The sequence below is a fragment of the Podarcis muralis genome, chromosome 6, assembly GCF_964188315.1.
Source record: "Podarcis muralis chromosome 6, rPodMur119.hap1.1, whole genome shotgun sequence".
NCBI lineage: Eukaryota > Metazoa > Chordata > Lepidosauria > Squamata > Lacertidae > Podarcis > Podarcis muralis.
Window position 1 is genome coordinate 97,147,813 of NC_135660.1, and position 15,031 is coordinate 97,162,843.

At 41.7% G+C, this 15,031-nt stretch overlaps 1 protein-coding gene across 9 annotated transcripts in view; it reads left to right on the forward strand.

Moving 5' to 3' along the window:
* Positions 1 to 15,031, forward strand: part of MPPED1 (metallophosphoesterase domain containing 1) — an 84,166-nt gene that overhangs the window by 16,037 nt on the left and 53,098 nt on the right. For all 9 annotated transcript variants that reach the window (XR_013393327.1, XR_013393326.1, XM_028728727.2 and 6 more), the window contains exons 3-4: positions 105 to 379; positions 5,620 to 5,801. Coding sequence is in view for 7 of the 9 variants with exons in the window: in XM_028728727.2 (XP_028584560.2) it covers positions 228 to 379; positions 5,620 to 5,801 (334 nt within the window). In the remaining 2 variants the exon portion in view is untranslated. The remainder of the gene's footprint in view (positions 1 to 104; positions 380 to 5,619; positions 5,802 to 15,031) is intronic.

Genomic DNA, 15,031 nt, shown 5'->3' on the forward strand with positions numbered 1-15,031 from the left:
TCTTCCTCTCCTAAATCTCCTTCTGACATTAAATAAAGTGTATTTCAGGCAGATTAACTGTCAAACACTTATGCCAACTACATTTCCCCCCAATCTGCTTCTAGGTTTTCAGAAGGGAAAGTTGTGCATGATGAGGTACGGAACGAACATGGATATTTTTAGCCAGTATAGGAAGATAGTGGAGATGACCCCCTGAAAAAGCACCACCATCCTCAAACAGAGCAAGCATGGCTTTTGCCCAGTCGCACATTATGACAGCTAGAAGGCATCAGCACAGTAGACTAATAATTGAAGTTGATGAGTACAGCTCAAACCCGACACAGGCTTTCACGTTCTACAACATTAACCAGGGACGTTTCCAGCCCCCACATGTGCAAATGTAAGTATTCTAGTTCTGTTATAGCTATACACAGACTTCTGAATGGTTATTGCTATGTCAATGTGGTATTTGATGGGCCAGTCAAAAGCGGGAATCGAGGGAATAGTGTTTTGGGGGAACATGTATTTTTATTAACAGATGCAAGGGGGAACACTGTGTTGTTTTACCTTGATATTTAATAAAATGGCAATAGGCAATTGCAGGAGCTTAGTACTGTATTATACCCTTAATCAGTAACCACCCCACACCCTTATATGAACAGTTATTTTAATATGAAGCCTTTTAAAGAACAAAACAAGTCTCATTGTTTGGCTAGAGATTCAAGAGATCTGCACTGACAAAAGAATTGCAGCAACTAATGAAATAGTGTGAGCACCCATATGACAAATCCTACTTTGATTCTGACAGTATGTGAAAGGCACAGGGTGCTTAAAGTGTAATTAGATTAATGTGTTTGTTTTGACTTTTTGTGTACCGTGAAAACATCTGTAAAGTTAATTGCTCTGAAGGGTGATTTACTTTTAATGTAACATGGAAGATCATAACTGCAAAATGAACAGTGCTAATAAAGTTGAGAGCCTTAAGGAAAAGAAAAGAAAATATTTAGCCATAACAGTCAAATGAAGTATTGACATTATTGTAATATATTTTGGTAAAGTATAAAAACTAGTACAGTATCCTTTTTCTCTTTAGGTTAGTGAACTGTAACTTGACCAGGATAGGAGTAGTAATAGACTTAATGACTTCAAAACTATAGGTCATGTTTCTCAAAAACCAAACATGCACTGTGCACATTTGACATGCAAACAGAATTATGTTGGCCCATTACCTGGGTCTTCTGCCCCCGCTCCCTCCCCTTTTGAAGATGGGGACAACATTTGCCCCCGCCTCAAGTCTGCAGGGACCTCACCTGTTCTCCAATAATTCTCAAACATCATAGACAAAGGCTCTGAGATTACATCCACAAGCTCCTTTAGTACCCTTGGATGCAGCTCATCAGTCCCCGGAGATTCGAATTCATTTAAAGTAGCTAGGTGTTTCCTTACTACCTCTTTTCCTATCTTGGGCTGCAGCTCCCCCTTTACATCATTTATTCTGTTATCACTTTCCTTTTGGGTGAAGACAGAGGCAAAGTAGGTGTTGAATAGTTCCATCTTCTGCCTGTTTAGGTTTTGTTGGGTTAGTGTTGGTTAATTGTTTAGTTGGGGTTGGTGTTTATTTTAATTTGGGTAAAACGATGATGATGATGATGATGATTACTGTTGAATTATTGGTTTATCTATTTAATGTTTCATTTTTTATTACGTTTTCATATATACTGTAAGCTGCCCTGAGTGGCTGAGGAAACCCAACCAGTTGGACAGGAAATAAATAAATAAATGATAGCTTTTCTATGTCTTCTCCACGCAGAGGACCTACCACTTACCTATTTTTCCTCATGCTTTGGACATAGCCAAATAAAAGTTTTTAAAATTTATTTTTAGCCTCTCTTGCAAGCCTGAGCTCATTCTGAGCTTTAGCCTGCCTGTCCTCTCCCCTGCAACTGTTGGCTACTCGTGTATACTCTGTTATTTCCCCTTTCTTTCATTTCTTATATGTGCCTTTCTTAACTCTCAGCTCATTGGTAAGCTTCTTATGCAGCCACACTGATTTCTTGTTGGAATTGTTGCATTTGGGTCTTCATTATTTCTGCTTTTAGAGACTCCCATCCATCTTGGACTCCCTTCTCTTTGAGTATTCCTGACCATGGGATTTCATCCAGTAGCTCCTTAAGCTTTTTGAAATTGGCCTTCTTAAAGTGCAGAATGTATGTCTTTTGCCTCTGTATCATGAAACCTTGGAAGACATGATCATTTTCTCCCAAGTTTCCAAATCCTTCCACTTTGTTGATCAGTTCTTCACTGTTGGTGAGGACCAGGTTTGAGATAGATGAACCCCTTGCTGCTGCTTCTACCTTCTGTCAGATGAAATTGTTGGCGAGGCCGTGGAGGAATTTGTTGGACCTTACATTCTTGGCAGAGTTTGAGTTCCAACAGATATTGGGGCAATTGAAGTATCCCATGACTACTGCATCTCTCCTTTTTGAATGTTTGGTAATCTGCTCTAGTAAAGCATCATCCAAATCTTCAGTCTGGCTTGGCGGTCTGTAGCAGACTCCCACAGTAAGGTCGCTGTTGTTTCTCTCTCCTGCCATTTTTACCCATATACCCTCAATCTGCTTTGCATACTCCAGGTCATGGATTTCTTCACAAGTGTACACCAGCGTTCAAATCAACTGCCTCTCAGCCTAACCCACCTCACAGGTTGTTGTGGGGATTCAATGGGGAGGGGGAAGCAATGTTTTATTCTCACCATATCGTAGAGCTGGCGATTTCCCATTCAGAACAGTCGGGGAAGGAATAATCATACTTTTAAGTCAACTGATTTACAGCCATACAGTCAGCACTCCTCCCTCTTCGCTCAGGAGGCTTTGCAGGGCTATCCCTGAAGCCAGGAGAGCAAGCGGGATCGGTGCACACCGATCCCTCTTGCCCTCCTGATTTCAGCAAAAGCAAGCCTCCTGGTTTTTCCCCCACCTCCCGCAAGAACTGTGCGCTCTTTAAAGGGAGCGCGGCTCTTGGGGGCTTTTCTGGGAGGAGGGGGAAGGGACAGAGCCGCACGCCAGGGATAGTCACGTGAAGCCTCCGCAGGGCAGCGGGGCGAAGGCTCCCTGCTGCCCTGCAGAGGCTTCGCACCGCTAAGGCAGAAGCTAGAACAGCTAGAGGGAGCGCTACCCCAAAGCTGCTCAAGAGCCTGCCCGCTGCTCCCAGGGCTGGAGGGGGAAGCCCGGGTTTCCCCCGCCAGCCCCAAAGAGCAGCTCCAGGGACCACACATTCGCTCCATAAGACGCACAGACATTTCCCCTTAGTTTTTAAGTGGAAAAAAGTGCGTCTTATGGAGCGAAAAATATGGTAATTATAGTGGGAAAGTAGGACAAAGGGAGATTACTTCCAGCTACAGTTTCACCTCTGAAATTGCCTCAAAGATCTTCAGAGAATATTTGGCCCATCTACCTTACCTGTTCTGTAAGGGTTTTTTGAGTTGGTAATTTATTATTCATTTATTGTGTACAATAATAAAAAAGGTGCTCATAATTTATAAATACTAAGTTTAATCTGAAATGTCTTAATAGTAGCCTGAACCGGGCCTGGAACATTGCAGGCAAATAACTGTGCACAGTGTCTCCTTTTGCTGATTAAAAATACCCTAGAGAGTGGAGTCAAAAGACTGGTGATTTCTTGGAAAATTTGGACTGAGAAAACCTGACGCTACCAGTACCTAGTTCTGCCACACTTTGTATATCTGTATTGAAATTTTTTTGCCACCCTATCTGGGTTCAAGCCTGGTTTTTCTTTATGTTCTGGCTGGCTTTTTCATGATCACATATTTTGTTGTTCCCTTTAAAATGCTGACTTCTGGAACTACTTTTTAGACTATGTTATGCATCATTAAAATATCTAGGAAATAGACTGCCCTAGACTGATTTATGAAAAGGGTATGTTTCATTATATCTAACTTATATGAAGTGGTTACCATCCAGTTGCACTGTGAAACTTGGGGGCTTAATACTCTATGCAAAGGTACACAATGCTAGATAGTTTTGGATTAAGTGTTTATAATGTATTGCAACATGTGCATATGAAACTTAACAAAAAATGGCTGGTGAAGCACTGCTATGGGGCAATTGAGAGAAAGAGGAAAGCATGCCTTTCCAGTAGCCATTGGGAGCTGGCAGTGGATAGTGCTGGTGGCTCTGTCAGAATTATGCAGGTATGTGGCTGCTGACAGCTCGCTGTCCTCTGGCACAGGTGCAGGTTCCTGACCAGCAAGGGCCAGCAATAAGCTTCCAGGCTGTTGACTGAGCCCTACCCTCCACTGCTGTCTCCTGACAATTATCAGTAAGGATGTGACCTGCCCCTAGATTGTATTGCAGTGGCAGTGCAAGCAAGATTTCCAACAGCAAACTGCCTCATCAGCTGCTGGTAGACACAACTCCATTTATACCCTATTTTTATGTTTGTGTTTCAAATGATCTCTGTTAGAACTGGGCAATATCTGCTTTCTAACATTGTAATATATCGCCAGCCACGGAGCTGCACATCTTTTGCCTCTTCCTGGTGAGGCCGGGCTGGCAGTGCCACCCGGGGTGGAGCACATCAGCTGGCGCGCTGCATGCCATGGCCCCACGGAGCCACCGGTCTCCCCGGAACCACCCCAATGATGGTCTCACTGTGCAAGCGGCGGCTACCAGGAGCCACCGTTCTACTCAGTGCAAGGAGGAACCAAGGGAGGGGAGAGCCTGCCAGTGGTTGTATGGCCAGGGGGAAAAATGAAGTCACTGGCTAGCAGGCAGGCAAGCCCCGTTCCCGAGGCTGGTGGCTGGGCTGCGGAGGGAGGGTGTGGCCAAGCACCAGTGGCCTGACTGAAGTGCGCAGTGCTGGCTGGGAATGGCACTGGGGATTCATGAAACTTTGCCTGATAGGAAATTCTGAAATCACTCTCACAATTTTATCTTTAAACCAGCTTCAGGCAAAGTTTCTCTATATCGCCCAGGCCTAACCTCTGTACCTGTTGTTAAACAGCTATTTTTCTTGAGCTTTTTTAGACTGGTTTTCCTTGAAAGCTTACAGACATTTCAGTTATGTATAATCTATGTTAATGTAAATATTACAGAATTGGTTATTTAGGCTGTAATCCTAACCATGTCTACTCAGAAGTAAGACCTCTTAAATTAAATCAGGTTTACTCATAGGTGAGTGGGATTAGGATTGCAGCACACACTCAAAATATCTGTAGATCTGCAATCCAGATCATGTAAACTGTTCTCTCTCCAAATTAATATCACTACAGAAACGCCAGTTGTTGATTTAACTATTGTGAAAAGTTGAAAAAAATGTATTTGAAAAATATATTTAAAGGTTTTCTCTAAATGGTATGTTAACTGAACTTCAAGAAGAGGTATTTATTCATTTGCAGTAAGGAAAAAATAGCTATAAAGTAATAAACATTTATGATTTATTTTTACAACAATTTTGTCCAACAATTATGAAAACTCTGAAAAATGTACTGCTTGTCTGCTTGACTATTCTGAATTGCTGTGTCATACATGGTGAGAGTGTATTGGATTTGCAAACTAGATGTGTGAAAAACACAATCATGTGATTACATTTTGTAATAATTCCTCAATATTTTTTACATAGGGTGGATCCTGTTCCACATGATGCTCCTAAGCCTCCAGGATACACACGTTTTGTCTGTGTATCTGATACTCACTCCAGAACAGATCCTATCCAAATGCCATATGGTGATGTTTTAATACATGCTGGTGATTTTACTGAACTGGGACTGCCTAGTGAAGTTAAAAAATTCAATGAGTGGTTAGGTGAGTATAGCGTTACAAATAATTTCTAAAGCTAGTTTCATTTAACCAGTGAATAAAACCATACCTCTGCTTCTGAGAATTATGAATATTAATTTTGTCATCAGCACAATGACAAAATCAGATTACTGTGTGCTTCAGCTATAAGAAGCAGCAGTTTGAAGTCATGAATTTTTGCTTCCTGAATTTTTAAACTTTGATGCAACTCAACAGTTGAACCTTTGATGATTTGCATAACAACTCTTGCAAACATGGCAAACATTTATTTACCCCAGAGGCTGATAATTTTTCTGTTTGTGGCTCAGCTGCACTGCAGTCCTGAAATCCAAACAAAGCAAAGCACGAGCATGTAGTTGCTGCCTTGGCTAGAGATGCAGATGCCTTTTGTAGGAACTGTTGGCATTGTTCACTGAAATTCTCTTCCATTGGGCAAGCAAGCAAGCAGTAATCTACATGCACTCCTGTATTGTTTGGAGTAGGCGTTTAAAGTATAAGCTTTAGTTTTGCTTCACTAAGTGGCTGCCCCACTATTCCCATGAATCATGGATTTCCACTTTGACTGATATTTTCCTGAATTATCTCTCAAAAGAATAGGGAAAATGGCTGAAAACTGAGATTCATACATAGCGTTGAATATTTTTAGACCCCGTTAAAATGAATGGTCCTAAAGTAAGCATGTAGGATGAAAAAATTCTTTTTGGTATGAATGAACACAATAGACTTCATATGTCATGAACTGATTGAAGCAGTGGTATGAGTTAAGACTTATTTTAAGCAAAGCAAGAAAATGATGAGTGGTGTATATTTTTAGAACTGTTGAGCCTCTTGTCATTAGAAGGCTAGCCTAACTGGTATAATGATGTGTGAATTTGTATATATGCGAATGTATATCAGTGACCAGCTTTAATGATGGAAAGCTTTGCAGCAGATGGTATTAGAGAGGTGCAGCAGGTCGAACAATACAGAAAGCATTTTGAGTCTTAAATCCTTTCTGCATCCACATTATGATGGAATATTCAGATGGGTAGTTTGAATGTGATCAGAGATTATGCCCTGCTCCTTTAAACTGCTTTAGCGAGGCAACAACTTAGTCCGTGTTTCAGTGTTGAACAGTGCTGATGTGTAGAATTTAAAGTCAGTTTTCTGTTTCATATCATGTTGTGTCCCTGTGCATTAGGCATCTTAAACATTGAGGGCATTTTCGCACATGGGGCTTAATACAGTTCTTCCTTTAACAGTAAATTCGGTGGGTGAGTGCCAACAGGGAATGGATCTAAAATAGGGCCAATGAGAAACATATTGGCATGTCTGGAAAACCCTGAAGATTGTAGGATACAGAGACTGTAGAATAAAATCTTAAAATCCTAAGGGTGTAAGAACCCCAAAAGCAGTGCAATGAAAACTGAACATGCTGTTTTGCAAAGGCAAAAGGAGTTCTTTATTATGGCGCTCTAAAGCAAACGCAAAACTCAAGTAGTGAAGAAATTCTGAAACTTATTGAGCAGCAGGCTTATCATACACAATATCAGAATGGGCTAACATACCAGGCAAAAGACAATCCCTCCTTCCTTTCAGCTGCTGGGACAGTTGAAAAGAAAAACAGAAAACTGGAGGTCAGGGGAAGAGTAGACTTGCCTGCTTGAATGGAATTGGCCGTGTGGAACCCTGAACAGGAATACTCCTGTTAGGATGCAAGAATACACTGCAACATTTTGTTACGGGTGTTTCTTGTTCTCTCTGGTAGTGAACTGGGTGGTTGGGTGCCTGTTAGTTTGAAACAAAATGAGGACACCAAAATCAGGAAGGTGTTTCTACATACTCAGGGAACCCTCTAGAAATGCTGGAGTATATACATTTGTAAAGGAATATGAATAAATATAAAAGAAAAGAAAGGTTAAATTCAACTCCCTAGAGCTTCCAGAGTTGAGAGCGTAGGGAAAAATAGAGTAAGATATCATTGCCTGAAGAAGGAACTTCCAGGTACACAATGAATACCAAAGAATACCATTTACATTTGCTGTTCCCTGTTGTTGGGGAGTCACAGCTACACTAAAATTCTGATTTACCCCCCATTGTTTTCTGTGGGCACCTTTGACTTTTGTCTAGGGGTGAATAAAGATATAAAAGAATCAGAAGTTTGGCAACTTATGTGTCATTCAGTTTAGTGTGTGGTTGAGAGAAGTTGAGATACAAAATGTGAGGGTGTCAGTTGAGGAAGGGAAGAAACGGAGGTTTGGAGTAGTGTTCAAAATTAGCCAGGCACATTTTGCACCTGGCTTTTGACCACTTGCGACCAAGTGAAGATGCCTGGGTGCCAGGATGATGCCTGACCTCTCCACCATCTGGAGGTGCATGCCTCGGGATCATTGGATCTGGACTGTTTTCAGACACGAATACCTCATCCTGTAGAATTCTATCAGTTATTTTTTATCTGCACAATAGGGAATAAATTTCTGGAACCAAAATGTTTTTTCTGTGCAGCCTGAGCAGGAGCAGTCACCATTAAGAAAAAGAGGTAGGAATTGGCCAATATATATTTGGACTGTCCCTGGATCAAGTGACTTTTCTTCTTGACGTTCTCAGAGCTCTTAACCTAGCTCAAGGTTGTCATTTGAAATAGCCAGATGTTTAATCAATCACAGTCAGTCCAGAGCCATCTTGCCCCCAAAGGGGAACTAGACATTCCGTTTTGGTGACTGTATCCTTGGTTTAAGGAGCTATTTGGCACTCAGCTTATACACCTGAGTTTCTAACACTGGTTGGTGGAGGGGAAGAATGATTTGCTTAGTGAGTACTCTGGAGTGAGGGGGTGGGTGTGCTATATGGGGATGTTTTAGGAGGAAGGAAAGTAAAAAGGACACCTTTGCTCTTCCCCATTCTCTAGCGGGAGATGCTGTTTCACCACTTATTGCGAGTGGAGGGAGTTTGTCCCACTCTCTGTCTGGGAGGGTGGCTAGGCCCCTCATCACATCACCAGGGTGGGGTTGCGCAACCATTGAGAGCAGGCTTCCTCAAACTCGGCCCTCCAGATGTTTTGAGACTACAATTCCCATCACCCCTGACCCCTGGTCCTGCTAGCTAGGGATCATGGGAGTTGTAGGTCAAAACATCTGGAGAGCTGAGTTTGAGGAAGCCTGATTAAGAGCAAGGCTTTGGCTATTTCCTTGCTCCCTATCGAAATTCAGCCTACCGATGTTCAGTTTCCAGCCACAGATCCTTTGTTCCGTGGCCATTTAATCCAGTCCTGTGCAAGACAGTTCTATGAGCTGACCAGGACAATTATGTTTTCTAGTATTCTTTTTCTGAAAATTGTTTCAGCTAGCCATTCAAGCAAGAATGTTTACTTTTAAACACACACACACACACACCCATAGTATTTAGAGTCATTAGTCCCATCTCTTCTAACAGAGATTTGACAGGCATCCTTGCTATGGCCTTTCAGGTGTCTCTTGAAGATCCTTTTTAGGCTGACAGGTTTATGCAGCTGTTTAAATTTTCTTTACCAGCCAGTCGTTGTCAGAGTTATTTTGTACTGGTCTTCTAGTGTTTTATGTTTTAGTTCAATGATTGTACACCACCTTGATATTATACATGCGATGGTGGTATATAATTTTTTAACATAAATAAATAATATAGTATGGTGGGACTGTGCAGAATAGGGCAATAAAACAGAGTGGCTCACAGACGAGGGAAGCAGAAAAATACTAGTTTGTTAAAGAAATAAAGGAGTCCTCTTTGGGAAAACTGAGGACTGCCCCCATGAAAGCCAACTTGAGTCCTTGTCAGGGAAAATGTGGGGGGGAAAGAAGTGAGTAAGTAAGTAAGTAAGTAAGTAAGTAGACAAGAGGATAAGCAGAGCCATCCATGTAACCATCTAATCAAACTCAGAGTTTTATGTAAGAGAGAAATTAGGATTGGGGGAGCATGTGTTATCATAGCCCAACCCCATTTTTGCTCTCCTCCCCATTATCCCCCCCCCCCCATTGCAGTCCTTTGGGGGTGATTAATTGGAATCAGATGGGAAATCATTTTCACTGATCCATGTTAATGGGAGTACAGCCCCAACTGCTTAAAAGATCATGGATGGTGAGTGAAATTAGTATCGTAACGGCCATTTTCCAATCCAATTGTTATGAAGAAGCATCTCTAGCAGTATGCGCTACCCAAGGTGTGGCTTTAATTCTATTGCAGTACAAGAACTGTCAGCCAGAAGGACTCTATGGGAGGCCAGTCATCTACTCAGAGCTCTTAGCCAAGTTCAGATGTTTAGGAGATGAGTAATTATATAAAATTTGGGAAACATCTGAAGGCATCCCTATATAGGGAAGCTTTTTAAGGTTTAATGTTTTACTATGTTTTTATATTTGCTGGAAGCCACCCAGAGTGTCTGGGGCAACCCAGTCAGATGGACACGGTACAAATACTACTACTACTACTACTACTACTACTACTAAATTATTTATACCCCACCCATCTGGCTGGGTTTCCCCAGCCATTCTGGGAGGCTTCCAACAGAATATTAAAATACAATAGTCTATTAAACTTTAAAAGCTTCCCTAAACAGGGCTGCCTTCAGATGTCTTCTAAAAGTCTGGTAGTTGTTTTTCTCTTTGACATCTGGTGGGAGGGCGTTCCACAGGGCGGGCGCCACTACTGAGAAGGCCCTCTGCCTGGTTCCCTGTAACTTGGCTTCTCGCAGTGAGGGAGCCACCAGAAGGCCCTCGGCGCTGGACCTCAGTGTCCGGGCAGAACGATGGGGGTGGAGACACTCCTTTAGATATACTGGACCAAGGCCGTTTAGGGCTTTAGTTGTAGTTTCCGGGTCACCTTCAAAGGTAGCCCCACGTAGAGCGCATTGCAGTAGTCCAAGCGGGAGATAACCAGAGCATGCACCACTCTGGTGAGACAGTCTGCAGGCAGGTCGGGTCTCAGCCTGCGTACCAGGTGGAGTTGGTAGACAGCTGCCCTGGACGCAGAATTGACCTGCGCCTCCATGGACAGCTGTGAGTCCAAAACGACTCCCAGGCTGTGCACCTGGTCCTTCAGGGGCACAGTTACCCCATTCAGGACTAGGGAGTCCTCCACACGGAAAGAGCACACCTAGCTGACTAGCTTTGAGGTCAGTCACCTTCTCTCCCCTCTTAGCCAGTGGTGCGGAAAGAAAGTTGAAGGAAGGTGGTATATTGGCAGCAGGGGGAAATGGCGGAGGAAATGTTTTTTCTTCCTTTGCCCTGTTTCCACTTGCTTGTTGGCCCTCTCTTGCATGCATAATGATTCTGTTAGTGCGAAAGGTTACATTAGAACAGTTCCCCAGCTTTCTTGTTTAGTACCGTAGTCCTAAAGTTAGCTTTTCAGTTACTCATTTGATTTTCCTGTTCCTGGCAGAAACTTATAAAGAGTGCTTTGCCTTCAAATACTCAAAAAGGTGTATGTGGTACAATATATGAATTCTGCGGTTTTAGCTGGAATGCCATTTGTGACAACATGTTGATTTAATTCATACTGGTTCTATAGTAGAGAATTTTTCTCTCTGCTTTTGCTGTTTCCTTCTTGTTGGTAGTATCCTCTTTGGAGAGTGCATGCTCTTTTAGTGGGATACGGTTTTAAATATCAGACAAATAGTTCTCGGGGTTTTAATTAGTATACAATTTATTTACGCTAAGCATATAAAAACTTACCCAGATTCCTTGAAAGAATTTCTTGTTTTCAATAAACCACCCCGTGTGCCTCTTCCTCCCTCCTTCTCCTGCTCTCTTTATGTCTGTGATCTTGCTAATTTGTTTGAAGGAATAATTGACACCATATGGCAAGAGCTTTCACCCTTTCCCACATATTCTTGCTACATCCCAGATTGCATTATTTAACCCTCCCCTTACTACTTTTTTTTATTACTTTCTTAGATTTGGTTCCTCTCATATTCAAATATATTCTGCCATTTTCTCCAGCCTCAGAAATCCTTTTCTCATATTTTAATGCCTATCAAACTGTCCTTCTTTCATAGTTGTGTCCCTTTTCTTTGTGTTTGCTTATTACATTCTTCCAGAAGTTTCCATGCATTCTTCCAAGTGTTGCCCAACTCTATTTACTTAATTTTATTCTTTTTATAAATGGCTTCCCATAAAATAGCTCAAAGTAATTTCACAGTAAAAACATCAGCAGTTAAAAACAATTCCATATATACAGAAAATTAAATACAGTTCAAAATATTAAAAACGATTTCAAATCCAACACAGATGCAGACTGGGATGAATATCTACACTAAAACGGATTGTTTTAAAAGGAAGGTCCTAAGTAGGAACCAAAAGGCAACAGAGGTGGTACCTGCCTGTTAGTTAATGGGAGGGAGTTTCAAAGAGTAGGTGCCATCACCCTAAAGGCCTGATTCCTGTATTGACCTCTTGATAAGATCCTATAGATTGGGTATATAAGGGGTGAGAAAGTCCTTTAGGTATCCTGGTTCCAAGCCGTGTATGACTTTGTACACCAGAAACAAAATATTGAACTTAGCTCAGTTGAACTGGTAGCAAGTCCAATTCTTTCAGCACTTGTGTAGCATGGTGATACAAGTCTGCCCCAGTGAGCAATTCAGCTGCTGAATTCTGCACTAGCTGCTGCTTCTCAACCAAACTGAAGGGCAAAACTACACAGAGCACATTGAGGTAATCTAGTTACCTGCAGCGGTCTGATTATCCAGGTCCAGAAATGGCTGTAGCTGTCTCACCAGCTGAAGCTGGTCAAAGGCACTCCTAGCCACTGAGGTCACCTGGGCCTCTAGGGACAGAGATGGAGGACCTGCAAACTATGAACAACTGAGCAATAACCCAGACTTGGGAACCGCCCACCCGCACACCTCTGTCTTGTCAGCATTCAGAGGTAGTTTGTTTGTCCTCATCCAACCCACCACTGAGTCCAGGCAGCAGGTACATGGCTTGCAAGCATGACCTCTCCTGATTCACATCTTAGAGGTAGATAGCATCACTCTACTGATGACTCTTTCTCCCAAACCCCTAATGGCTTCATATTACTGACAAGGTGGCAGACCATGGCACCCCACAGCACAACTGCCAGGAGATTGAGCAACAATCATCTAATACTGTTCTGTGAAACTGATATAAGATCTGAACTGTAAAACCTTGCCTCCAATAACCATCTTACCAAGACTGTTCAAGAGAGTAACATTGGATCAAAGACCATTGGGAGATCGAGTAAGGACAACAGCGTCACGCTCCTCCTTTCCTTCTCCTAATAAAGGCCATCCATCAGGTCAGCCAAAGCCAATTCAGTCCCATAATCAGGCCTGAACCCAGAATGTTGGGGGTTGAAATACGCAAGAGTCCCTGCAGCTGCCCCACCCCAACTCTCTGAATCACCTGAAAGGGGGTATTTGCCACCAGGTGGTACTTGTCGCAAAGCAGTGGGCCCAGGCTTTCATGCCTTGTCTCCTGCCATCTACTGCATCTACTGCATTTCAAAATCTAAGTATTGTTTGCTTTTAAAGGCAATATGCACAACTTCTCAGAAGTATCTCTCTACCTATTCTCATTTTTTGACTAAATCCTCCTCTCAACTCTTTTGGATAGTGCCATTTCTTTAGGTACTCATTTCCATACCATAATCATAAAATGGCATTTATTTTAATAGTAATTAACTGTTGGTTAGTGGTGTACTTCAGAAACAGCACCAGTAAATGGCCTCCATATAAGGATTGTAGAGAAGATTTCTCATGTAGTACATCCCATAGTTACTCTCTTAAAAATCCTCTACATGTCTATAGTCAGAAGCAGTGATGTGGAGAGGTAAATTATCCAGTGCTTTATTTTGTTGAAAAAAAATCTGTTTCAAAAGTCCATTAGTAACAACGAATGGGGCAGATTGCAAATGCAGTACTAAACAAGTATGGCAGTTTCAATGTTTTTAGCTTTGCCTGAATTTGCCCAGGGATTTCCCCCCAGAAAATATCCCAATTGATTTTTTTCTAGAAAACCCACATCACTGGTCAGAAGCAAGTCCCATTGAGTTCAGTGGAGGTTATACCAAGTAAGGTAGTATACGTTAGTCAATTTTCTTAGAAAATGACTTGTCAGACCACTATAAATGTAATATTGGATATGGAAAGCTGTTATCCTCATCACATGTACTTGGAAGTAACTTGTATTGAAATCAGTGACACCTTCTTTTAAGTAAATTGGTCTAGTTTCAAAATGGAGGTATATTTTTGAGCCAAGACAATTTTTCTCCCGTGTGTGTGCGTATACACCCACACCCACCTTTTTCCTTCCTATTAATATTGGTGCTGGGTTGTAGTATTTATTTGATATTTTAATGTTTAATTTAATTGCTAGCTTTTATTATTCAGTGATGCTTAGATATAACATTTTATAGGTTATTTAGTAAGGTGTATTCATTTTCAATGTTAATGTAAATTTCCCAGACATCACCCGAGTGTTTAAACACAGAACTGTCAATGAGATGCTTAAAATGCAATCTAAGACAGTTACACTGTCTTTACTGGATCACTCACTTCAGTATTCTAAAAGGTTGAAATGAGAAAGAGAAAGCGTTAAGTGAGCATTTATATGGTTGCCAGTGCTCTTACAGAATACTAAAATCTGTTCAATAAAATATCTGCAGAAAAACAGAGCACAAACTGCTGTTAGGAGCTTGTGTATATGTCTCGCTGAGGTTAGTTTATCATTTGTACTATTTATTTCCACACATAGCATAGGAAAGGATACAAAAGCATAGCCATGTAAAATGGTTAGGCTCAGTTCTAGAACTGATGCTCCTTGCAGCAATTAAAACCAACAAAAGAAGGAACAAGTCTTTGTGGAATCTAGAGCAGATCAGAAATGTAGTGCACACAGACCAAGAGTAAACACTGGTAAACCAGGCTGGTCTAAGGCAGAGGGGAAGCAGCTTGCCCCCTACTTGCACCCCCCCCCCCCCATTGCTGGACTTTGGCATTAACATATACTGTTACTTTTCTTTCAGAGATCTAAACATGTGTTACACAGCTTGTGTGTGTGTGTGTGTGTGTGTGTGTGTGAGAGAGAGAGAGAGAGAGAGAGAGAGAGAGAGAGAGAGAGAGTTTTCAGTGAGAAAATGAAGTGAAAGGAAAGAAAAAAAATATTTGAAACAGTGACACAATACAAAATATAGGTATACAAGTAATGCAGTTATTCCAACTAATGTGAAATTACTTACATGACATGATAATTTTAAAAAATGCATTC